This window comes from Falco cherrug, chromosome 5 (assembly GCF_023634085.1).
Source record: "Falco cherrug isolate bFalChe1 chromosome 5, bFalChe1.pri, whole genome shotgun sequence".
In the NCBI taxonomy this organism is placed as follows: domain Eukaryota; kingdom Metazoa; phylum Chordata; class Aves; order Falconiformes; family Falconidae; genus Falco; species Falco cherrug.
This window is the reverse complement of record NC_073701.1, coordinates 49,873,925-49,899,891: the sequence shown is the minus strand read 5'-3', so window position 1 is coordinate 49,899,891 and position 25,967 is coordinate 49,873,925. Positions and strand designations below refer to the sequence as shown.

The 25,967-nt window shown below is 37.4% G+C and overlaps 1 protein-coding gene across 1 annotated transcript in view; it reads right to left on the bottom strand.

Annotated features, from left to right (window-relative positions):
• Positions 1 to 25,967, bottom strand: part of CNTN1 (contactin 1) — a 244,651-nt gene that overhangs the window by 61,865 nt on the left and 156,819 nt on the right. The window contains exons 5-15 of the mRNA XM_055712517.1: positions 18,008 to 18,137; positions 15,926 to 16,098; positions 14,663 to 14,758; positions 13,448 to 13,654; positions 12,068 to 12,164; positions 11,732 to 11,913; positions 10,418 to 10,542; positions 8,350 to 8,467; positions 6,586 to 6,736; positions 5,966 to 6,093; positions 3,155 to 3,330 (exon numbers count right to left, since the gene is read on the bottom strand). Coding sequence (XP_055568492.1) covers positions 3,155 to 3,330; positions 5,966 to 6,093; positions 6,586 to 6,736; positions 8,350 to 8,467; positions 10,418 to 10,542; positions 11,732 to 11,913; positions 12,068 to 12,164; positions 13,448 to 13,654; positions 14,663 to 14,758; positions 15,926 to 16,098; positions 18,008 to 18,137 — 1,583 coding nt within the window. The remainder of the gene's footprint in view (positions 1 to 3,154; positions 3,331 to 5,965; positions 6,094 to 6,585; positions 6,737 to 8,349; positions 8,468 to 10,417; positions 10,543 to 11,731; positions 11,914 to 12,067; positions 12,165 to 13,447; positions 13,655 to 14,662; positions 14,759 to 15,925; positions 16,099 to 18,007; positions 18,138 to 25,967) is intronic.

Genomic DNA, 25,967 nt, shown 5'->3' with positions numbered 1-25,967 from the left:
ATTAGCATTCCATTATGTGTATGTGACAACTATATTAGTATTATTTTGAGAACTGAAATACTGTGGCTGTATCAAGTTTTAGCATGTTGATCTGCGCTGTCATATAAATTAATAGTGATATTATCAGGAAGACAGATGAGGATCCTTCATCAACAGGAAATTATAGCTCAGAGAGCATGCATCAGTAATTTTAATATTAATGATGGAATATTTTTTTCTTTTATGTTTGTGAAGGGTTTGGGTGGCATCATGGGACTCCACTGCTTCAAGCCCAGCAATTAGGGCTCTGCTGTCAAATGCACAACAGCTCAGGCCTTTGCATCCGAGAAAGCCTAAGCAAACCTGCCACCCAGTGACTTGAACTCAGAACTGCCACAGCGATGGAAGCTATAGGCAGGAGAAAATCCCTTTGCTTGCGCAAGAAAGAGGAAAAACCTTCAGTGCAAGAATATGATAACGAATGAAACAGAAATACAGAAAGTGCACATTTCTCTTAATTACACCCTGCATAAATCTTTGTGTTGGATTCGTTGAATTTGTTAAAAATTCTGCATTTGTTGTTACTTAAGTGCTGAATAACCAAGTAACAACAAATCACAGTTCCAGACTTCAGATGCAATCCTACTGTCCCCTCTGTCCTGGGTGAGGAAGACTGAACTGCCCGTGGAAGAGGAACAGAGATTATCTGACTTGCTTTGCATTTGAAAGCCCAGAAATAAGGCTTAGCAATGCAAACCAAGAAGCCGCCCCTGCTAAAATAATTTCTACCAGTATTGATCAGTTGCAAAGGGAACATAACAAACCAAGAAATACCCTTCAGGAAGATAAGAGTTACACACTGACAAATAAATTAATTGATCTTTGGATCTAATCTACTTAATGTTAACTGTGTAAGTGAATTAAAAGTTAGTTGCTCTTAACCTACTTCTGCATCCTGTGGAGTATCCATCTCTATAATCTATTGAATGAGGAAATCTTCCAGCACAAGATTCAACACCCACATGAAGTGAACCACCTCTTTCTCTTTCTCTGCAGACCACAGAAGGTCTGTAGAGACCAAGCTAGCCTAGCAAAAGTAGGTCAATCTGGTTTTGAAATCAAGCACTTTATTGAAGTGTCTAAACATTGTTGAGTGAATAAAAATTTAGGGTTCAGAGATCCAGGACCACTGGGTATCTGGAAGATGAAACAGGTGGCTGGGAACCTAGATATTAAGTCAGTCTTCACAGTGAATTACACCTTACACACTTGCTGTGGCCCTTATTTGGCCCTAGATTTGTTCACTTGGAGTGCTTTGCTACAAAGTACCCTAAAATTTGGATTACATTTCAGAATTAATTTCACCTAAAAGAAAAAAAAATCCAATTTCCTTCTATCTTCATTATTAGAAGTAAAACCCAAAAGCGTGCGTCAGTGATATAAAAACTTATGTTCAACACATCACCAACAGATGGAGAAAGTTCAGGTTCCTTTTTCTTGCATTACATGGTATTGCATTACCAAGTCCTCTGGTAAAGGCATTTTTGCCTTCCACTCCAAAATCACTGATTCATAAAAATTTTCAGCCTGATTTTCTGTTTCATGGAACACAATTTCTTTTGTCAGGAAGCTAAAAGCATTCAACCAAATAAAATCTGACAAAGGCAGAGTGGTTTTATTTGCTCTTTTACAAGGAATACATACAATGGGGCTTTAATCTTTAAGCTCTTATTTTGACTGATACTTAGACTCATTCCACCCTTTAAGGACAAACCCATGCCATTAGGAGGCAATTCAACTCTTTCAAGGTACTCCTATGCACTGATTAGTATGGAAGAGCAAATACAAACCTATCAAAAGTGTGGCTTAATAGCCACATGCAGGAAATGTCTTGAAAGATGCCAGTGTACTAGTCAAGACCTACATATTTTGTAATTCCTGAGGCAACACAAAATACACGACAAACTGCTTAATACCCCACTACCGAGTTTGGACATAAGACTTTTGGGAGATTTATTGCAGAAAGGGCTTTATGCCTTTGGGTTTCAATATTTTTCAGCTGATCTTAGCATATTTCTACTGGTTTGTTGGTCAAAGACTTGTTTTTTCACTGGGAGTAGTGTGACTTCTTAGGGATGTTTACAACTCAGCAAATGAGCAGGCTGAGGCAACTCTGACCCCTCAAAAAGACTGGTTTGCTCCTAATCAGACTGAAATAGTTATGTTTGAAACATCTGCTCACATGGAGATAAACAGGTTTTGAAAAAGAGAGAAAAAGAATCTCTAGGTCCATGGAAAATCAAATAATATTGCCAGCCTAGGAGAAAGACTCTGCAGGAGTCCTACATGGTACATCATTTTGAACATGGGGCTGAAACTGAACATGTCCTCTGGTGTTCCTGGACATTACAGGTAGGATTAGCAACCTTTTCTCTCCACATCTGCAGTTCCTCTTGGGAGCACAAAAGAAGGGTATTTAAATTTGAGGAGGTTTGAACCATTTAAAGCCAAAACAACAGAATAAATCATACATACAGAATGGTGGGAGTGTTAGGTAAATCAGTGTGTGATTAGACGCAACAAGGAGGGATTTCTAATCGAGGTATTAGTTTTGAATAAGCCTGATAGAAGACTGTAAAAATATAACCATACATGCAAACAGGAAAGATCTATGATTCCTCTTTCTATGTGCCAAAAGGAGTGTCTTTGTATTAACTTGTTTAGCCTTCACACAAACTTTTCTTGCTCAGTGTTTACAGATTGTTAGACTCCTACCCACCATCTGGCCTGGTCTTGTGCCAAATTCCAGAAATGTTGATGAGAAAAACATGGGTAAGTAAAAGTGAATGCATGTGCACACTTTTTTGAGAGGATATGCACCCTGTTTACAATCAAACTATCTACTTACCAGCCATATTCACTCTTAATCAGAGTGGGATTTAACTGAGGTACCAAAATACTTACGTCAATTTAGATACCTGATTTCAGGTATCTACCTGCAAGTGTCTACATGTCTGTAAGGGGTCTAAATCATAATTTTGTTTTATGTTCTTAGCCTACTGCTTCTTTCTAGACCTGAATCAACACAATAGAAAATATAAAACAGAAAATACAGCTATTCAAAACAAAGAAAACTCGGCTTTCATGTATTAAATAAGGATCTATAGTATCTTACCATAACATTCCTTTCATAATGTTCATGCTCTTTCTCGAAATCTATTACAAAGCCATTTAGAGACCAAATAAATGTCAGGTCTAATGTGGGATCGTGGGATGCAATGCATTGCATGGTAGCATTCTCTCCAACGGTGACATCAACATTCAACGGAGCTAAAGTAATCCTTGTAGCTTCTGTGAAGTTAATGGCAAACATGGAAAATTCCAGTAAATAAATGTTTATCCAAACGTAAGCTCAGCTTACGAAATAACTGTTTGATTACACATTAAACCATTCCCTCAAACTCTAGTTCCATGTTATTCATGCAGCTACATTTCAAAGGACCAAACTAAAGAGAATGAAGGAAACCTTTTAAAACTGAAATGCCTAACTTCTGGTTAGCTGTCTTTTGAAAATGGCTGATTCAGTCTATAAATCAAATTATTGACTATTTAAAGCTATTTTTATTCATTGACTGTATCTCAGGAAGAGAGGAGACAGATGATGAATACTATGTGACGTGTTGCATTTCTTGTTTTAGTTATATTTCTTATGCTTTCAAACCTGTCTCTTTAACGAATGGTAAGTTCTACTCAGTTGTCAGGCTGAGTCAGATTTCCATTAGACTACTGCAGAGATTGAGATCTTAATTTATTTACTGAGAAACAATATAATGTATGCGTAACAAACTATGCAAATAGCTACACGTGGAAAGGAAGAGAAAATAATGCAACAAAAGGAAGAAAGCTGTATATCCCCCAGTAATGTCTCTCATTATTACAGAAAAGTAAAAAAAGGCAGAGGTCTCATGATAATTGCTAGAGCTCTTGGTACATGCATCAAACTCATATGACAAATTAGCAACATTGTTCTGGAAGGGACTCACTGGATTACCGAGACCTGTTCCTTTTTCTTTCAATTGTTATCATAAAACAAAAAGCCACAGAGTATCTTCCTTATGCCATGACATATAACGTCTTTCCCAACAATACGAAAGTGGGACTAGGGTACCAAAACCTGGAAGACGATTGCCATGAAAAAAGAGCTATTGCTACTAGTTAAGTTTGAGCATTCTCCAAGGAGCACACTATACTCCACCATATACAGGACAACAAAAAAACCTCAATATACCAAATATTACTTGTCAGTCTGCCTTGGAGAGAAACCTTCCCCCAGATACTACTCTAGTAATCCCAAATTTGCTTTACACTGAGACTATGAGGATGGCACAACTACTGGCTTTTGCAGAATGGAGCATCTCATAGTATATTGGAGCAAGCTGTTAACATCTGATCTCTCAAGTCTTTGCTGTGGACACATGCTTTGGATACCTGCTCCATTCTAGCATTGTGCCTGTATGTTCAGCATTTGGTTCTACCATCAGTGATTTTCTAAATGTTTACATAAAGTACTCTATCAGTCTGAGAAGTTGCTGAAGAAGAATGGTCCAGGGGCAGTGAACAAACAATCGTGTGGGAAAAACCATCAGACTTTGCAGTGCCTGTCAACTTCACATTTAACTTTCTAATCTCCTGTAGTCATGCACAATGTCTGAGAAGTTTTATGGGCCACACAAAATGCTTGGGAATACCATTTTCAAAGCATTCTTTGTCAACCCTCATCATTGTCCATAATGTGAAAATAATTTTGAAATATGTCAGCTGACCCTTCTGTGGTGCAAGGGAGATGTCTTAGTCTTTTGGTTCTGCTTTTTAGACGAATTAGAGCAGAATTCTCCAAAAATTTAAAATTCTTTATACCTAGTTTATAAGGTTTATGAACATACGGTTTAAGTGTTTCACTGTGCAAATTTAGTATGCAAATATTCTTCCTGATTTTAGAAGATATAACTGTTAAGGGACGTGATATTTATTTACATAATCTTTCAAAATAATTAAATGCCTGAGGGTAATATTAAGACATATGAAACTGCAGATGATAAAAATTAACTGCAAACATTGAAAAAATCTGATTGATCAAAATAAAGTCTTACAATTCATTTGGTAAAATGAATTTGTTATAAATCAGCTAGAAAAATGCTTTCATATCATCTGATGATACAGATTAATTCTTACATTAGTACATCAATATTGTGGCATTGAGCTGTCACATCCAGCATGATTTCTGGAACAGATTAAAAAATGTATTTGATAAATGACTCTTCTACTATCACTGATAATTGATACACACAGCTGTTCATGAATGTCATCTTTCCTGTTTGTATTCTACAACTATTTATTTATTTGACATCAGATTTAAAATACGCAATTAAGGCTATCAGTACTCAACAAATAAATACTAATGCCCATAAAGGAAGGGAATTTAGTAGTGCAATCATATGCCTATATGACCCTATCTCGCAAATTTAATGCACGTTTCTTTAAGTGCAATGCTCTCTCAAACTTGCTTACACCAATTAAAAAAAAAAAAAAGGAAAAAAAAAAGAAAGAAAAAAAAAGAAAAACTAAAGGTTGGTAAGAGTTTCTCTGTTTAAGTCATGGCCCCAGAATCACATGTTAGCCTGAGCACTAAGCTACCAAATTGAATAAATGCATTAAAATGTGTCAAATTAATGGGCCAGACTTAATAATCTCTTATGGAAAAATCAACCCTGAAAATTGAGATACAGCCTCAGAACTGGTGCAAATATACCAGGTTTCTACTGAGCAATATGCTTTAAAAGCATCAATTCACTGTTTAATGAACAAATAAATTAGAAAGAAAAGACATAAAATACCTTGCAAAAGTAGTGCAATGCTGGAGCAAAAATAAGTGTTTCTGAATTAAGGGATTCTACCTGAAACCAACGAATGCAATTTAGAGGTTTACCTGTCATTTCCAGAACACCAGTGCTATTAGCTTTTCCTCGGTTATTTTCTGCAAAACAGGTGTAGCGACCTTCATCTAGTTTTGTGATATTGATAATTTCCAGGCTTCCATCATCCCAGATACGTATGCTATTGAAAGTGCAAAAAAAAAACCCAACATGAAGAGAAATTAGGTTTTATATTAGAAAGCAATACTTTCAGTAGAATTGTAGCAAGTGAAAGAACAAACCACAAACATCTCTTGGAAGCTCGCATCTACCTACCACATTTATAACCACTACTACAGTAAAAAATACTTAAATACATGATTAGATGCCTCACACTGCTGGAGCAAGAGAATGTACTTTCATTCACTTGTAGTCATTCCAATATTTTTCTTACAGTTTTGTGATACAATGCAATTCTGAAATGTGAACAGCACCAAATGGACTGGTTGAAGTTGGATATCCTACTAGCTATTTGGATCCGCACTGCTAGTAACATTTTGGCATACTGTTTTCCTGAAATTACACATTCTCCTGCCCCTCGTATCTGCAAAAGTGAGAAATAGCCTACAGCATAAACAGGAACATAAGGCAGCATTTTTAGGACTCACGGTGTCCACTAACAGTCAATACTAACCGGCTCCCATTTACAAGCAATTCTGTTCCTTTGCTCCAGGAGAATTTTGGCTTAGGAGCAGCTTTAGGCTTGCATTCAATGATTACACGGCCACCTTTAGCTGCTAGGATTTTCTTCTTCATCGGGTTCAGTTCAAAAGTAGGAGGTGAAGCTGAAAGCAAAAATTAATGGGAGTATTGCTGTTAATGTTTTTGTCAGAAAATACAATTGTTTGGGACATGAAATAAATGACAGAACTATTGACTTGTATGTGAACGGCCATTGTTCAGACTAGTGAGAGAAATTGTAATGATACACAGATGTGCTGAGGAATAGATGGTGATCTAAAAGAAAGGAAAAATCAAGTTCTATGCTGTGTTACACTAGAGGTTTCCTTCTGTTGATTTCTGAACTTCCAAGTTTAATCTAACAAGATCAAAGTCCACTGAAATCAACGGTTCCTCCCTTTCAAAGGCCTTTTGATCAGTTCTAATAAAATATAGATTCCTGGAGACCAGTTTCTGTAAAAAATGCCTCACTCAATCACACTTTCAAAGAATAGATCGATTTACTTTTCAGTGGTTTTAGCCTGCCTCTAACAACTTTAAGGTTGTGCCCTGCTTCCTCTTTGTAGTTTTCTGTTTGGCCGACTGGCCTCAGGTGCACTCTCAGATGTACAAGAGTAATGAGCCGTGACTGTAGCATGCACCACACTTACGTATCTTTGCTTACTAATTTTCTCTTTATTTGTAAGCAAATAAAAGGAAAAATGCTTTCAATTACTTTGCATCTTGGGATGACATCATTTTAAATCACGTCAGCAAGTGTGTGCACAGCTTGAGGATTTAGGGCTATAAGTTAATTACAGCAGTACAGAGAAAAACTCTGATAAATACCCACATTTTACAAACACTGAATTTGAAAATGTGCATGCAAAAGGTGCTCATTTCTGGGTAATTCAGGCTGGTAGTGAGTACATAGCAACGGAAGAACAGCGAAGGATGAAGTATTGTTCTGCAGTGGGTTGGGGAAGCCAAGACAGTTTAACTCTTGGGAAAGTCTGAATGCAAGCATGAGATGGAAACAACTCAGGCTAAGTACTGCAGGGAAATATCCTAGGAAAGCCCTGTCATGCAGCCAGTGTGTCTGCTCTAATGACATCAGCAAAAATGTCAGAAATTGTTTTAAGCCTGATCATTCTGGATCTGAAAGTCAAACATTCAAAAGGATGCTCCTCAGGAAAACACAACAGATTAATAACTACATCCAGCCATCAAATGGAATAGCGAATATTGCACACCAACATTGCAGCTGGTTGTAATGAGTTGGAGAAGGTGAAAGCAAAGGGGAGGGTGAAGAGGAAGAGCTTTAAAGACTAGTGACTGACAACATGATTTCTAAACAAGCCAATTTTGCCTCACAGACGAGTGAGTGTAGGTGAGCTAAAATGAAAATGCTTCTCAACCAGTTTTGCAAGCTTGAGAGGGTAGTCAGCAACTGTACATGCTGCATACAATTTCTGTGCTATCGAGTCCTCTGAGGGGTAACAGCAGCAAGCAAACATCAGAAATAATACAGAAAATATTCCCCATAAATTAGTAACTTGGCTCCTCAAGTTGTTGCCAAAACCCAGCTAGACAGCTCAAATACAGCCTATCTCATCTAGATTGAGTGAGGTGCCTTAGTTTTATCCTCACAGGAATCTGATAACAAACAGTGCTTGCAAATATGACTGCTATTTTACTCAACGCTGAAATAGTAAATAGAGCAAATAATCCCACTGACCCACAATCTTCAGTTCAGCATTTGAATAAATAATTCCATGCGTGTTTTCTGCTATACATTGGTACATGCCGGCATCGTCAAAGCTCAGACTTTGTATTCTTAGTTCACCTTTCCGGAACTAAAACACAGAATCAATAAGACAAGATATTCATATAGACTATGTATACTGAGGAATTCACACCCATCCGCATTTCTTTTTTTTACCGACAGTATTCAGAAGAGTCCCTCACATAACATTTAGGCATCAATGAGTTTTTATTTTATCCATGTTACATTTCAGTCTTTGTGAGAATGTGTTCACCTTCTTTTTTTAAAATAAGGTTCAGTGTCGATCAGTATTTTTTCTGGAAAAGTCCCAGCTGAGTGGCACTAGACACATCCTATCTTCAGTCCCCTTTTATCATACCAGTGCAAAATACTGGTTCAGAAATAAGAAACAAGAAATGAAATTAATTTTATGCACACAAGCTTTGTTAAGCCATGCTCACTGTTCAGTACATTCCATTGTATGTACATTGGTTTACAACAGTAAAAGGTCAAGGCAAGCCCCAATGAAGTAGGAGTTTCTCAGAAGATCCCTCTGGGAGGTAGTATAAACTATTTACTATTACTTTGTTTTAATATAAAAACCCATAGTAAATAAAAATAAAGTACTTTATCTATTTCTAAAAAACTGTATAAAAATGCACAAAGTGCAGTGGGGTATTTTGTAAATTACAAATAGATGTCAATCTGTTTTTGAAAGAGCATGATAATAAATTAAATTTTCCTGTGAAAATCAAACTGAAAAGCTTTAATCTTTGTATATAAGTCAACTGGAGTGCAGGAAGCAGTGGAAGATTAAAAGGATACTATTTATCTGATAAAAGAGTAAAGGAAACATAGTCCCTGTACCATTTTATTTAAAACATATATAAAAACACTTACATCAGATTTCCACAAGGAATCTTTGTTTTATGCTAAATGAAATACCTAATTAAAAATTATCTGATTTAGAAACAAGGTAAATTTTCAAGGCATTTTAAATATTTTTGCTATTTTCCATTTAGAAACAACCTCATAATATTAACACACACAGCAGAAACTTCTAGAGTACCACTGGAGAATTAGACATTGCTTTCTGCAATCCAGAATGGAAATTTTGTCAGTGAAAGCCAAGTGCAGTGGGGAACATCAAACAATTCTCTTGTTAAATTGCTTGTTTGTAATAACTACCAAAGCCAGAAAACAGCATTGTTTTTCCTGGTTTAAGCTACCTCCACACGGCAGATGGTGATATGCCTGTTCTTCCTCCAACCTCCCACATTCTTCTTAAGATATACAGCCAAAACAACGCTGCCTCGTCTTTTTTCTTTGCTTGCCAAGGTCAGTATCACCACAGCTCAACAGAGGCTGTGTAACATTATGCCCTTTTCTCTCCTCTTTGTTCTTGAATGGCTCATCATAGAGTATAAGCAACAGATTTTAAATATGTTGTTGAAATGGCTTGACAAAAAATCTAGTTCATTTACACAAACTATCCAATGTAATAAGCTTAAAATTATCAAATCGTACTTATTTAAACTTCACATCACCTAAAATAATGGAATTCTGCAATATGCTGCAGCTAGAAAAATGTGGAAAAGTATATGATACAGGAACACCACTGGTAATTAAAAAATTACACTTTCTTCTCTTGTCTTACATTTTTAAAGTACTCATGTTTAATGTGGTAAAAAAGGATTATTTCTAGAGAGAAGCTGACAACATTTTTTATCCAGAGAGAAAAAAACAGCATTTACTTAAAAAGGCCTGGAGAAAAAGATACATCCACCTCCCAAACATGTAGTCAAGAGACAAGTTCATAATTCAGAACTGAGTATTAAATAGCTTGAAAAAATGCATTTTAAAACAGAAGATTGAGATAAAACTATAAAAAATAGGTTTTAATGCCTAATGCAAGTGGAATTGGCAAATATTTGTATCATTATGGTTCATTTTCTTTTAACCATTTAATAATGCACACTTCAAAAAATCATTTCCATCAGCTAACCAATCAATCCTGTGTTATCTATGGCAATATACTTACCGAGGCACCATTTTTCAACCACCGAATTGTTGGAATAGGTTTGCCTGTAGCTACACAAGGCCAGTATAGGTCACTGCCTATATCCTTCTCTGTGTCATTGATATGCTCTACCCACTCAGGAGAGGCTGAAGAACAAAAAAAATGATGCCTTGTAAATATAGGAGATACATATTTAATTAGCATTATGTTGTATTAATTCCACTGCTTTTTCCATGACACTTAACAGGCAACACAAAGAAATTATGGTAATTCAGCAACCCATCTGCACAAGAAAGAAGTGAAGATGTTTTTGCCTGACCACGTAGACTCAAAAAATCTTCAAACTGTTTTTTATACGAAGGAAGTATGAAGTTGAAATAATGGTTCATGAACATCCAAAGATATGAAGTGTTACCACCTACACTAACCTGTAGTTTATACAATGTGGAAATTACTCAGTAACACCATAAAAATGACAGTTACATGACATGAAATTGTGCAAAACCACATATGTACTGAAAGGGTCTCCAAGAAAATGCTCTCTTCGTCCAGAGAAAATATTAAAGAAATTAATATTGAAAATGTCCCAGAATTTTTGCTTTTGCTAAGCAAATGAACCCATTTATTAGATTTACCTCTTACAAGAAGTCACAACCTTTCCACACCAATTCTGAATTTATCCCGCTGAAGTTCAAGGACTTAACTAAGGATCTTAATTCTATATAGTCAATTAAAAGAGACAAATCTTCTGAAGGTAATTCAGATGTTATGTATGACTTTTTCATGCCACAATTTCTTTGGCTGTAAGTCTCAGTTAAGGACTCAGTTACTTGGGATGGTTCCACTATGAGCAGTAAGGTACAATTTTTTGGTTCCCTCATTTAACCAGATGCATGAAGAGAAGGGACAGAGGGTGGAGAAATAAAGAATTGAGTGTAGCTTATAAGAAAGAGAGCTAAGACAATTAGAAAAGACAAACAACATGAGGAAACAAGAAAGCATACCAAACCTAATGGCCTATTTTTTTTCCTGGAAGGTCTTTCATTTCAAGTACTCTGAATTTATTTTATTTTCATTATGCATAATTACATTAACACATATTATTGTCAAGGTGTATATACAGCTATCATAACCAGGCAAACTGTGTAGCGAGTAGTTTTCAAATGTTATACCTGGCATTCAACGCATGAGTTTTGATTTTACTCTATTAACTTGAACAGCAGCATGTCAGGATGATGCTATGAGTCAGCAGTGACATTAAAGTGTGAAAACACAGATACTTCCAGTGTAAGTAAAAGCAACATAGACCATGAAGAATAAAACCGTTCTACTTACCTTGTACGTAAACTCTGGCTTGATGCTTATCTTTTCCTTTATAGTTTTCAGCTTCACACTCATAAAGTCCTTCATCTTCATACTGAATATTGAAGATCTTAAGAACTGCACCAGACATGCTTATCTCAGCAGTGGCTGGCATGGGTTCAAGGTATTTACTCCATCTGAGTTCAGGAACCGGACTTGAAAAGGTACAGTAAAGTACAAATCAGCATGTTCAAGAACTGGCTGTTAAACTGGAGACTACAAAAAAGTGTTTGATGATGAAACATGCATTTTCATTCCCTGAAATATGAAAGCAAACAGTCCTCTACAATAACTTTAAAACACACTTACTTCCCAAGAGCAAAACACTCCAGTGTTACGTTTTGCCCTAGGAGAGCATACGTGTCCTTGAACTTCACCTTGATATCAGCAGGATACACTTTTGCACCTAACATAAAAAAAAGATTCTCAGAAAAGGAGGCATGGCAGAAAGGAATACAGCTGTTTAAACTTCCACAGTTCAAGAAAGCTGTTTTTAAATTTCCAGACGAAATTCTTCTTTACAGTGAATAGCCTGGCCATCCACGAACTCTGATTTCACAATGAACTTCTAATAGTAAAACAGAATTGTTTTACTCAGCAACTAGCTATCTTTCTCTGGATGGTAATGCCTATTGTTTTTTAGAGCACAATGCCTTAACATAAACTCATTTACTTGCATTTGAAGTGTGATGATGCACTTGTGTGTGTGTATATAAAAAAGCCCAAGTCTCTATCTTCCACAGAATCTTTTACTAGATAGAATATTTGGAATTATTGTGAATTTAAGCTCAGTATTATCTTAGCAAGGGTATGAAGGTGCTAGATTCAGCAAATCTACAACTTAATGAGGGCACAGGGATGGAGACGTAATCAAGTCTACCTACTGGTGATCCCTGCAGGACTCCTCTTGCAGTTCTTCTAGATGAAGATCTCAGTGTGAGTATTGATCATGGAAAATTTGGACAAAGATCACTGATTTGTAATTACGCAAATTCACTCACAGTTCTTCACTATAATATGGGAAATGTAACAGATAAAAGGGTCACTGAAATCTTGATGATCAGTTTATGAGACTCTAGTGACTGACAGCCTGAAGTGGCAAAAGGGAAATCTGTTACCATTTGGAAAACATGTAGTTTTCACAAAGAAATGGCAGAGAATAATCTAGTAACACAAAGGCACATAGATTTGCCGTGTGACACAAAGCCCTTAGGCCACTGTTGGATAGAAAATTTCAGCAGGTGAAAAGGATTTTCCATTTTCAGGGGTGATTTCCTGGGGAAAAAAAATTAACTCCTGAAGCTGTTTATCAACTTTTACATAAAGCTTCTGCTTTACAGCCATACCCCTTTGAACCAATGCCATGACCAGAAATAATATTCAGGGGTTTGGGAGAAGTACAAGGGCTTGTCACAGAAAAACAATGGGGACTCCAGGGGTAAGAACTCTGTTCCCAGTGATATGAAAGGAAATTAGTGAATGAATCTGGGGAGATTTCCTCCACAGAGTGATGGATGTGGATGGGAATTATTTGGACCTCTGGATATGGAAAACTAAATAATATTGTGGAGTAGCCACAATAACTTGCAATGTAATTCTCTTCTCAGAGCTGAAAGTAGTTATGAATGAGCAAAACTGAAAATACAAACAGAACACTGCACATACATAGTACTTCCAATAAATACTTACGATCAGACTGTGGAATAAGTGGAATAAATTTACTGAATACACTCTTCGTTATTGAAGGGCTGGACACAAAACATGAATAATTGCCCTTATCTGATGCTTCTACATTTGCAATGTAGAGATTGCCGTTCGTCTGTGACACAAATCGTCGCTTGTCCAAAGCAATGAATACTGGGAACTCATTTAGAAGCCAGCGGTAACTGAGATCATCTGGAGGAAAATATTTTCTAGTCAATATTATAAAACAATACTATCAGCTACTTAGGCCACGGAATACTGTCTGCACATAAATTACTTCAGTCTGATTTCCAGCTTATAGATCTTTTCTTCGGGAGAGGCAGCTATCTGAGAGAGAATATATGTGTCTCAGTAGCCAGCTAATACCTGTCTACACTGAACATCGGGGTGCTGCTGCCATGAACTGGGGACCCAGTCACAGCATGAACAGCTCGCCTTGGGCACAGCTTTCCCACAGGAACCAGAGTGGGACAGGATGAAATGGTCTTGACCTCATGCAGCTGAGAAGCCAGGAAGCCCTCACCAGTCTTGTGATTTAGACAAAACCTTAGAATATTTCAACTAGCAACACATCTCAGTTCTTCAGTTCCTTGCAATACTTAGACACAAAGTATGAAAAATAAAATGTTATCCCATTTTACTAGGTTAAAGAGATGCTAACAGCCAAATTCAGTCTTCACAATGGAACTGCAGATGCCTGAGGTTATGGGCATAATCCCTGCAGAGCTCTTGAGTAGCTAATGATGAGAAAAAGGCACTTCCAGAGCATAAACCACCTAATCTCTGACATTCTTGGAGTGCCTACTGCTGTTCCATGATTTTAACAAGACCCCATGATCATTTCTGTTGAGGTGACTTCATTAGATGGAATGAATCCGGGCCCTGTCCAAGGCCAGCAGAAAGTCTGGGATGACACAGTGACGTACTCAGGTCTTTTGAATGGTAGGCCAAGTCTCCCCTCCATTATCCAGATTAGTCTGAGTAACTTTATTTTAGTGTCAAAATCTATATGCAAATTCAACAATATTCTTTACGTATGGTCAGCTACAAGTATATATAAAAAATGGAAACCTAAACTAAAAGGTGATTCTCAAGCTGTATAAAAGTACCTGTTTAAGTTAACTTCAAGGGAACTTGTAAAATATTAATTTGTCTTCTACTCTTCAGCAGTTGAAAATGAAGTACTTTGAGCTGAATTACCTGGGTAGTGGTAAGGGGGCTCACAAAGAAGCACTGCTCCAACACCTTCTCGCACTTTAACTTCATAGCGTTCCTCAGGTGGAAAGGGATCCAGATCTAGTTAAAAAAAAAAAAAAAAGCAGGGGAGGAAAACTGGGGTTTTCACTACAGTATTTATTGTTGTTGTTATTTTCATTAATTAATCTATTTACTTAATTATTTTCAGCTCTGTAGAGATTAATACAGAAATACAATGATCTATGGCAGAAGTAACAACCTGGGTTTCTATTCATTCTAGAAAATACACTTGGTAAAACATAGACTAAGACCAGATCAACTACAATGTGATCCACCAACTCATTAGAGCCTCTGAGTTTTCTTGATATATGTGGTCCCACAGTCTTTTAACTACCAGTAGAAAGCAGAACTTTTCACTTCATCTCTGATCTTACACAGTAAGGAGTGAATTCTGCTTATGGAGGCTGCTGGAAGACAAGAGGGGCACTAAACAATGTCAGGATTAAAGGGCACACAGGGCTTTGTGAATGGTCACCAGTAAGAGTGGATTCTTTTTTTGGTGGATTCCTTTTTTTTTTTTCTTCTCTCTGATGAGAAAATATATCCAGCAACAAAAAAGCATCTTAAGTCAAAATAAAATAAAAATCCCAAACACTGTGTTCAGTCAGTAAGATTTTACATGACTCTTGATGTAGTACATCATTTTTTGACCATGCATGTGTTTGTTGACAGTGGAGGTCTGTGCATATGCATGCATTCACAAGACCAGTTCATGATTGTCAGAGGCTGACAGAAATGTCCCCCAGCAGGGTCTTCATCTTAGCCTAGGAGTCAGGGAGCATGCTTTGCTAGCGAGTGCCATGCCTTCCTCCTGCAGGCATCACAGTTGTGTTTGCACTGCAGCAATGCCTCATCACCATATGCCCCCACTTGCATCTTTCTTCTGTACTCTTTCCCCTCAGGTCCTACCATGATTTCAAAAGAGTCTGGACATTAATATCTCAAGATCTGGCTCCGTAAGACTCTTGAATTAATAATTTAACAATAACTCACTGAAAAGGATGCCACGTCAGCTGAATATAAAGAATATAAAATACTTACTAAACTTATTTTGTGTTGATCTCTGCAGACTAAGGCACTTAAGATACTGTTCTTACAGACTAATACAGCTACAGCACATGTTGGCAGAAGACACTGCAGTGTAAAACACTGGGCATTTCAAGCTAACTGTAGTTTTTCTACATTTTGATACAACCATTAGCTTACATCCAAAACTCAGAGTGGCTTCACTGCTTCTGACAGTTCCAAAGATATTTGACACTACACAGACGTATTTTCCAGCATCCCTTGATTTCTCTGGATTATTGATAACAAGTCTGCCTCCCACCATGCTGTAGCGATCCTTTGTTAAATCAATATCCCAGTTGTTGAGTTTCCACCTATCAAAAAAGAAAAGCAGGACATAAGATTTGGCCAGAAAAAGCCAAGCCTGTTAGGAAATACAATTTGAAAAGTAATTCCTAAGTTGTGATTAATTATACATGAAGTTATTAATATACTTCTATATATGTTTTAAGTTTTTCTTCAGCAAGAGCCACAGATTTGAACTCCATCGGCCTTTAAAACATAACAGTCTCAGTATGCTTCAGCCTTCTCAGAGATGTGACATAGGTTAAAACTTCATTGCTGGCCATGCAGTTAAGGATGCTTGAGCTGGCCATGAATGAGCTAGCTAGTGATCAAGCACTGGGATTATAAACATATCATCAAATAGTTGTTTAAGGCCTATTAAGGCTAAGAAAATACTCCCTCTGCACCTTTTAAGTATGGACTAGTGAAATTCTTAAGAGTTTTTTGCAGACTTGCTGTAGGGAATGAAAATGTTTCATAAAGACTAATGTGTCAGTGAAGTCAATGCAAAAACAGTGGCACACCTGATTTAAGACCTACTTACTACATTCAGAAAATTGACGGACACTCTCACAAAAAACCCATGTGGTTTTACCCCACAGCCAGTTCACTGAGTTACTGTAGCTTTCACTTCGGGGACTATGAGAGGAACTCAGAGGCCCAAGTCTGACCTTTACTGATTTCTAACGATATAAAAAAAGTTAAAATACATGGAGTGGGAGCCAGTAGTCATTTCTACCGATATTTCTACCTATCATTGTGTCCACAAGGGGGAGCCCATAACCTTCTTTGAAAGGAACCACGTTTCCTGAGCACAAACAGGAAATATGCAACTTAAATACATTTAAAGATCATTAAATCCTGCCAGTGTAAATAATATTTTCTTGCAAGGTAAAGATAGGCATTAGTGTTTGAAAACGAGAGGGCATACCCTATGTGTTCCTTCCTTACTGAAGATGTACTACAGAAACTCATTTGGAAGCTGAAATTGCACTTGTCATAGAAAGAAATAATAATAAGAACGTGGTATTAACAAAAAAATATCAAAAATAAATAATGGAATAGCAGAATTTTCACGATGCAGTAAATATCATTTAGGTTTTACAGGATTTTAGAGGTATCACTTCAGTCCTGTGAGACATACTACATGTCTGTATTACAAATAATCAATTCTCTATTCAGAAATACCTAGGAATAACTGTCATGAGGACAGCTTATGCTGCAATGCAAAAGTGGCAGGAAGGACTCATCTTCCTCTGAGGTAGGAGGATTTTAGCTCATGAAAAGCTGGAGGACTAAGAAATGAAGACAATATATGGAGGTAAACTAAAATAACGATGTCAGGAAATAAGGAAAGTGGCCTTATTCTGTCTTGCAATTATCATCACATCAGCTATCAGCACTACTCATCAGAACCGTTCCTAGATAAAAGAGTTCTGGAGGTGCGAGGCAATTCTTCCTGAGTGACTTTACTAGTTCAGATTTTGCAGAGCCCATGACAGATAAAAAAATACTAAAATATATAAGTAGCTTGTAATCACTCCATAGACCAGGGGTCCTCAAACTTTTCAACCAGGGGGCCGGTGCGCGGATGCAGTGGCAGGCAGTCACCTGCGGCTGCTTGGTTTCGCCCCCCAACCCCCGGCGGGGGGTTCTGTAAATACTGGGGGTTGGATTGGGGAGCCTGGGGGCCGTATCCAGCCCGTGGGCCACAGTTTGAGGACCCCTGCTATAGATGGTATGTTTACATAGTCTTACAGATAGGGTGAGGCAGTCTGGAAGTGATGAGGAAGTATGTCAGAAGGGTACCAAATCTAAGCGTATCTGATCTCTCCACACTTCCAGTCCTTTCCAAGCATGACAGCAAACAAGTGCAATAGCAAAATGCCACGTAGAAGAACTTGTAAAGGGACTGGAGCCAGATACAAGAGAGGTTACCTGTAAGTAGGAAAAGGAATTGCTCGAGCTCTGCAGTTCATTGAAACTTGTCCATCTGAAGATTCTTCTGGATAGATCGTATCAATGGGTTGCTCCTCAAAAACAGGTCCATAGCCTTTGTTTCCTTCCTCTGAAAAAAATGGTAGACTTTGAAATTAATCACTTTTTAATTAGTAGTCAAACTGAAGATGAATTTACGTTACCCCTTCCAGATCCAAAATGCAAAGGCTCAATAGTGAGTCCCCCAAAATCGAGTTCTGTATGCATCAACAAAACCAGAGCAGTATGGATAATGGAAGTGCTGGCCTTCCTTCACTGACTCCTGCTTCATTCCTGCCTGCTGAGAACTAAAGTGACCTAAACCATGTTCCTGTAAAACTACCTTCCCTGCCTTCTCCACTGACATCATCAATTATTTGTCACAATTCATGCCAAATGTGATGGAGATAACTATGAATTGAAGACATGCCCTTTAGGAATGCAGTGAGACCAACTTATTCCACGGAAGCCAACATATTCACATTGCACAGGTCCAGATCCAAAACAATTATCCAAATATTACATGTTCCTAACCTGGTAACTGTAGATCAAAGCTGAGAATGACATTGTTCCGAGAACATACTTCTGTTTTTCCCTTCATGCTCAGGTATCTGTATATGTTAAATTTCTCCCTTCCAAAATAAAATTTTTTACAAAGTCCCACATTGAAAATGATTTAAGTTTGTAAAGTCAAGCACTTAAAGGTGAATAAATGTCAAACAGGTTTGACAACAAACTATTTTTTAAAAATCTTTGTCCTCCATTTGCTGATGCTTTGTAAAGATTGCAGGCTCTGCCAGCCCCTGCTGCATTCCTTTTCCCTTTATCTCCTCCAAGCGTACAAGACTGCTCTTTGGGGTTTGTAAAAGTGAGACTAGGAGCAAAGGTTGAAGTCTCTCAATAAATTCTTCTCTGTAAACCCAGGATACAACTGTGTTGTTCTGCAAAAACAGCAAATGTGTATTCTAGGTACAAAATGGCAACGTAAGGAGATGGTGAGTGCTCTGTACAGATAAAATTTTTAGACAATGCAGGTGTCTAATTCTCATAGGCCTCCACTGAGACTGAACTAACAGTATGGAGATTTGTAAACAAACTGATCGGAAAAGCAAAGTAGTACATGACTGCTGCTACCCATTCAAGTTCAGAGCCTTGCTCCAAAACCCTAGAAATGCCTGAGATGTGGAAAATGACTGCAAGAATCTTGTAATACAAGGGAAACAAACAAAAGAAACACAGTTTTCCTAATGAGAACTTAAGAGATGGCTGAATCATTTTAGCTTTAAAATTTCCAAAACCAATGGTTAAGGACAGAAAGATCTTAACATTTTGCAACAGTATCTGTGCTGCGTACAAAAATCTGCTACATGTTTTGCAATGCTACATTCAAAAAGTCTTCACGGATCAAGAGATGAACTGGCAATATAACAGATTAATGTCCTTAATTCAAATAATGATTTTGTACTCAACCCCTTAAAGGTCTTGTCTTTGGTTATAAAGCATCTTAGACCAGACAGCTTTTAGAAAACCCAAAAGAGGAGAAAGAATCCATCCATAGAACTAAAAAATGTAAATTGTATCAGCGTTAAGATATCATATGTACATAAAACAATCCTTCAGCAGTTATCTTTTTTATTGTTCCTAAATTCCATATTCATAAAGACACTGGATTACAGCACTAGCAGAAGACTGGTTACAGATGAAAAGTAAGTTCCCTTTCCAGTTCAAGATTGGGGAAAAAAATCACCATTTCCATTGGGGACAGATGCAGGTCCAGAAGGCACAGTGATGCCACAAGACGTATGGTCAGGCAACTTCATTTCTAAAACCAAATTCATGTAATAAGAAGTCTTTCAAAGAAGCAAAGAAGAGCAACTAGAAAGAAAGGAAGAGCTTCTAAAAAAATAGTCTGCTTTCTTTGATATTTTAAAGCAAACACTCTGTATAAATCTGCATATCACTAGATCAAAAGAAGAAGTAATTTCAGACTGAAAAGGCAAAATCATATATTTGCTCAGAGCCAGGAGTGACTGAGCCACAGACCTGATGGCACTTTCTGTGCAATTCTTAAATATGAATACAGAATAACAACAGCCTCTGGCAGCAAACAGCCATATCATATGCAGCTGACTCTTTCCACCTTAGGACTCAAATGAAGTTACAGACCATTTAGGCATTTCACGGCATGCATTTTTAATGCTGCCAGCACTATTAATTATACTGAGTGAATATCTGTTTCTCACACCTATCAAATATGCTTTATAATGGCACTTCTGTTGCAATCTATTATGAATCTGGTTTCAGATATCTGGCTGAGCAGAAAAGATGCTCAGATTAAATCTCAGGTGTAGCAACGAATAAACCTTTCATTCTCAGATGTAAGCTGAGTGTTCACCAGTGATACGAAACAGCATGGGGGAGAAAAGAGAAGAGGAAGGGTCTGTGAAAAGATCAGCAAGAAATGTTCACACTTTATGTGAAGTATCATGCCTGTGTGATGAAATCTGGAGAGTGAGGATGGGCAAGAGTACAAAGGAAAAGATCAGCTCATGAAAGCTGTGCCTAGAAGAAAAAGGGGAGAAGTAAAAGTAGGGAAAGGAAGAAGGAAATGGGTGCATTAGATAAAGTGAGGATGAGAAGAAAAGCACATTTCATCTGCTCTGGTCCAGCTTTAGACAAGAGCATGGACTTCCTGGTCCCTCAGACACCCTTACTGCCCTGTCTCCTGGGTACATTTCTTGTGATTTATATTTTAAACCAGAGCAAAAGCCATCACCTAATTCTGACTGATGCATTCTTCAGTTAATTCTGCAAACGAGACTCTGCCTTTTTAACAGTGCTAAAATGTATTACAAAGTCTTTGCAAAAGGTTAAGAAAACCTCTACACAGCTGATGAGATCATGGATCCTGTATAAGAACCGTTGCTGCTGGAAGGTGGCCCCGCCACCCCTTCTCCAAGCAATGCTTTCCAGCTGGGCAGTGTCATTTTCCCTCTAGGCGTTTCTGCAACACCTCTCATGCTTGTCTGACTTAGATAGCTGCTAAAGCTAAAGAGAGTGGAAACCCATTCAGTTCTAGCTTTCTAAGTTAGTTTTCTGCCAGTTTAGCAAGGCAAATTTGTTCACTGATGAAGATCTGTACCAGCGCAAAAGGTGAAATAGAGGCAGGGCTCCACCTTTTCAGTGGAAAAAAAATGTCTGAAAGAACCACTGCCTACGTAAGATAAGATACATCTGAAAGCCTTACCACTACTTACAGATGAGCTACAAAATTATATTAGTACACTTTCATGTCCCTGCACAAGCCTGTGAAAGATCATAATAAAATATATCCAACATCCTCAGAGAAAAGATACCAAAAAGGATGTCTGAACATAACAATCAGAAACCACCTGAGGCAGTTCTTTTCAAGTCATCTCAAGAAACTTGATTAGAAGAAGGAAAAGGAAAGCACAATAAAAAAAGACTTAATTCAGTGCATCCTAATTCTGTACATATTTAATTCAGGAAATCTCAAGCTTTTCCATATAAACATATTTTTTAAAAATTAACTAGCTTTCAAATGTCTTAATTTTGCATGGCATAGACTATGTAGAAAGAACATGGATACAAAGAGGTTTTCCAGCCCGTACACACTCCTATTGTACTACTTAAGTCACAAAAATAATTAAAAACAAATCAGTAGGTTGATCGTCCTTGCATCAATCCTCTGTGGATCTCCCTTCACCTCACATCCTTCCATATCCTCACCATTTGCCTACTCAAATGGCCTTGCAGCCTCTGTGCACCCTGCTCCTGGTTCTCCCTCTCATGTCCTTTTCCTCTTTGATAAGGAAATCATGCTTATCTGCAAATATAAAGGTAACACAAAATTTTCAATATAGCCATCATGTAGGTCCACTTCTTGTGTCTTGTTTCCAAAAGTCTAATCACTGTCTGTTGTTGTCAGACAGCATATTTCATTAGTTTTTCCTAAGATAATTCTGTATCAAATTCATTAATTCTGTGTATTGCTCTAACTACACTGACACTATATTACTGATGTGAAGTACAAATCTGGCACAAATTTAAGAACAAAGCAGACAAATCCTGATTTGATTTTTGAAAGATGAATGACCTGAGCAAAGCTGCCCTGGATGTAAGTCACCACAAAATTGGTAGGAAGCAGGGAAGGGATTGATTCGTCAAAATCAAATGCAGTTATTGCACGTTAAAAATACCCTAAATTAACCGTGTAACCTTCCAGCTTAGCTTATAAGTCTTAATTTAAAAACACATTTGGGAAATGACTAATTCAGTTTATGACACTTGGGCTTGCTGCAGACATGAAGAAGGTTCAGCAGGGGTAGGGAGAACATGGTCACTTGGTCAGTTTGGGATTTGAGGATCAGGAGCCTGAGACGTGGAGAAGATACGTGGCAACAGCATTTCAGGGATGAAGCTTGAGACGCTGTGAAAAAGGGAGGATGCAGGTTATTTTGTGAGAATGGCAGAGTGACCTTGGGCTGCTTTAAAATTATTTCAATTAAAAGAAATATATCTAGGGAAAGGAGACAGCATAACTAGAAAACTGCTTGGGATACAACTGGGGAGGGAACCAGAGGAGCTGAAACAGAGAAAATAGAAACTTCATGTGGTATAAATGAGATGCCAGAAAAATACTGTCCAGATGTCGTCATACAGGTGTGACTTTTTGAAAGAAATGTGGACAGTTTCAGGAAAAAGTGAAGGAAATTCTCACCATCTAGGAAAGGGTGAGCAGGGCTCCTGTTAAACAATGTTTGAAAAACCCTGTTCTGAACAGTCTGCATTTTAATATCTGGCTGATTGAATTAGCTGTTCAGAAAATCCCTTATCAGCTGTGTTTTCTTGTTTGGCATTACTCCTGTTGTGACAACACATTTTTGTCAAATTTCTGATTATCTAGATTTCTCATGCTTAGGTCCCAGCATGTCCAAGACTTGATGCAAGATACACGTATTCCTAATATTCAGGGCAACATTCCTTCAATTTTTTTCACTTTTGATTTTCCCAAATACATGAATGTTAATCCTTTTAAATACAGCAAGAGACCTGCTGGGTTTTTCAATCATAAAAATCACTAAAAAAAGGGTGACATTACCTGATATTTCTCCCTACCTAATCTTGGTAGATCCTACCAGATATGCCACATCAAATCATCTCAAAAGGTGCCTTTTCGACTGATTCTAAAAACTCTCCAATAAGTAAGACTTCATAATTTATTTTAGCAAAATAATTCCAATGTCTAACAATGCTTACAAATGGAAGATTTTTCTTCTAAAAATCTTAATCTTAATATCTAAAGATCTTCAACTTTTGGACCGTTTTATCGAATTTTCTAATTTTACTAAAAGTTCTCATATTAGATCTGAGTTTCATCTTCTGATATTTTACCAGTCTCTTGGGGTCTTCCCTCTTATTGATAAGAAATAATGAAGAAAAATTTGCACAAAGAGTATTTGCACACAACCATTCATCTTGCTCTTCATGTGCAATGGAAGTCTTTAAACATAAATATAATATTTACATTCTACACAGTACTAAGCTACTATGCCAATCTACCATAAGTAATATAAAATATTAAACTGAAAATAACAATTTCAGTGGGTTAGAGTGCTGAGCAAAAAAAATCCTCTGTTGAAAGAAAGCAGGGCTAGTTTGCTTCTTTTAACACCAGTCTTCCAAATCCCTTTCAGACAAGTCGATTTATTTTATTATCAACTAGTTCGGTCCTTACACGCATCTGATTAATTTTGAAAATCAATTTTAAACATAGATTAGGGATAATGTCATGAAGTAAAGCTGCTTATAATTATGGGGAACGTGGTGTGTGTGAGCACAACCAGAAAGGGAAATTAAAAATATGTAGTTTATTAAAGAATATTGTGAAATTTTTTAATTCATAGGAGAAAACAGCAGTTCATGGGCTTATTTTTTCCAATACAGAAAATTAAATAAAACATAATTGTTTACTTTTGCCTTACTCATTCTTAGCTACAGATTGCACATATCACCTCTATTTTTAGGGGTTATGTGTGGCATACCATCGAACATAAAATGCTTTTAAAGGCTTTTCTTATAGATAATCCGGGTTTGCAGTGCACCAGGATCTTAAACCTTAATGAGATGACACAGATGAGATCAAGTTCAATAAATGAAGTTATGACAAGAACATAACTCCTTTCTTCTTTCCTTCTACTATGTAATAAATTCAAAGGCTCGACATTAAGTGCAGGATTTATGACACGTAATTTTAAAAGACAGTTTTTTTCTGCAAGCTAGTCATATGGGCTTTCTTTAGAGGGGTTAGACAAGCACTTCCAGTAATTCAGATATCCCATTCTCTCTTCATTAACCACAGAGGAAGCTGAAACCCGCATCACATACCCAGCCTTTAGATGATTAAAACAAAGCACAATGAATCCTCCCATAAGAGTCTGCATTCACCTGCCTGTATCTGTGCAACATGACCTGGCGTCTCTCAGCCAGCCCACGAGCCAAAGCCTCCTCTTGGCATGGAACTCGGAACCAAAGCCTCCTCTGGAACCCAATCTTCTGAGGTAGCTGTGGCGCCATCACTAGCAACACAGGAATGCCAACAGCAGTTTATTGCCCATTTCCTCAAGTGTTAAGATTCAGGAGGAAGGGTACAGTGATGGCACAGCCCGCTCCCGCAACTGCTGAGGGACCTATTATATGCTTGGTTTTACTTGTTTTGAATCAGCATCTAGAAACCTTTATGGAAGGTCAGGGAGCACATGGTCAGGCAGTACTAAGAAAACAGTCTTTGCCCTACAGGGATTATTATTCCACTCCAGTGCAGCAAGGGAACGGAAACTGCAGTTTCTGCTTCTTACTTGTGCTGCAGGGCTCAGACACTCAAAGAACACAGAGAAGGTCAGGCCCAAAGAGCTGCTATTGTCCACATGTCCAGAGATAACAGTGTACCTGTTCCTTCTTAGCCAAATTCGAACATCCTCTAGTGGATGTCACAGAAATATATATTTTTGTTCTTAAACTTTATCCAGAAAGTTATTGAAACAGCGATTTTATCAATATATATAGGAGCGTAATATCCATACCAGATAACTCATCGGTTCCTTTTTCAAACTTTCCACACTTTTTTTTTTGATGCAATACCTCTACATATCATTTACTGCCAGCACAGATACCACATTTGGATCTATAAATAATAAATCTTGAAGTGCAGGTTTAATCTACAAAGTTCCTGGGAATAAAACTACTGCACATGTCAATCAGAAAAACATTATGTCTATAAGGAACTATATGTGAAAGAAGTTAACAGAGGAAATGATGATGGATATTACCGAAATACAATGAAGGGCTGGCAGTAAAACATGGGGGGCTATATATGCCTACAAATTCATATGTTCGGAAACTACAGTGGATGTATCCTAAGGTCCTAATCCTGCAAACACTTCTGTACATGCATTCAGCTCCGTAGTAAATAAATCCGAAGCTCCAAAACCAGAAGACCGAACCTCCACATACTAGAAGGGAGTGCTGAAAAATAAAGGGAGAAAGATTTGAATGCTCTTCAAGACCTACAGATTGCATACTTTAAAAAACAAAGTACCATTCTGCTTTAAAAAAAAGGGCAAAACTGTATGAATTTTCCCTTCAGAACATCTTCACAGAACAATTAATTTTGAAGATGATTATAAGACGGTTAGCAGTATTTTTTTGATGAATAAATGCATAATAATTCCACTGTAATGAAAATATCTTTTCAATGAAAGATGGTAACACTTTTAATAAGGAATGGCTACAAAAGCTTCTGCTGGAAATATTAAGATCTTTAACTTCATCTTTAGGAAAAGTAAAATGGTAATACTGTTTGCTTAAAGCCAATAATAATGAGACAGCATTGAAACTACTT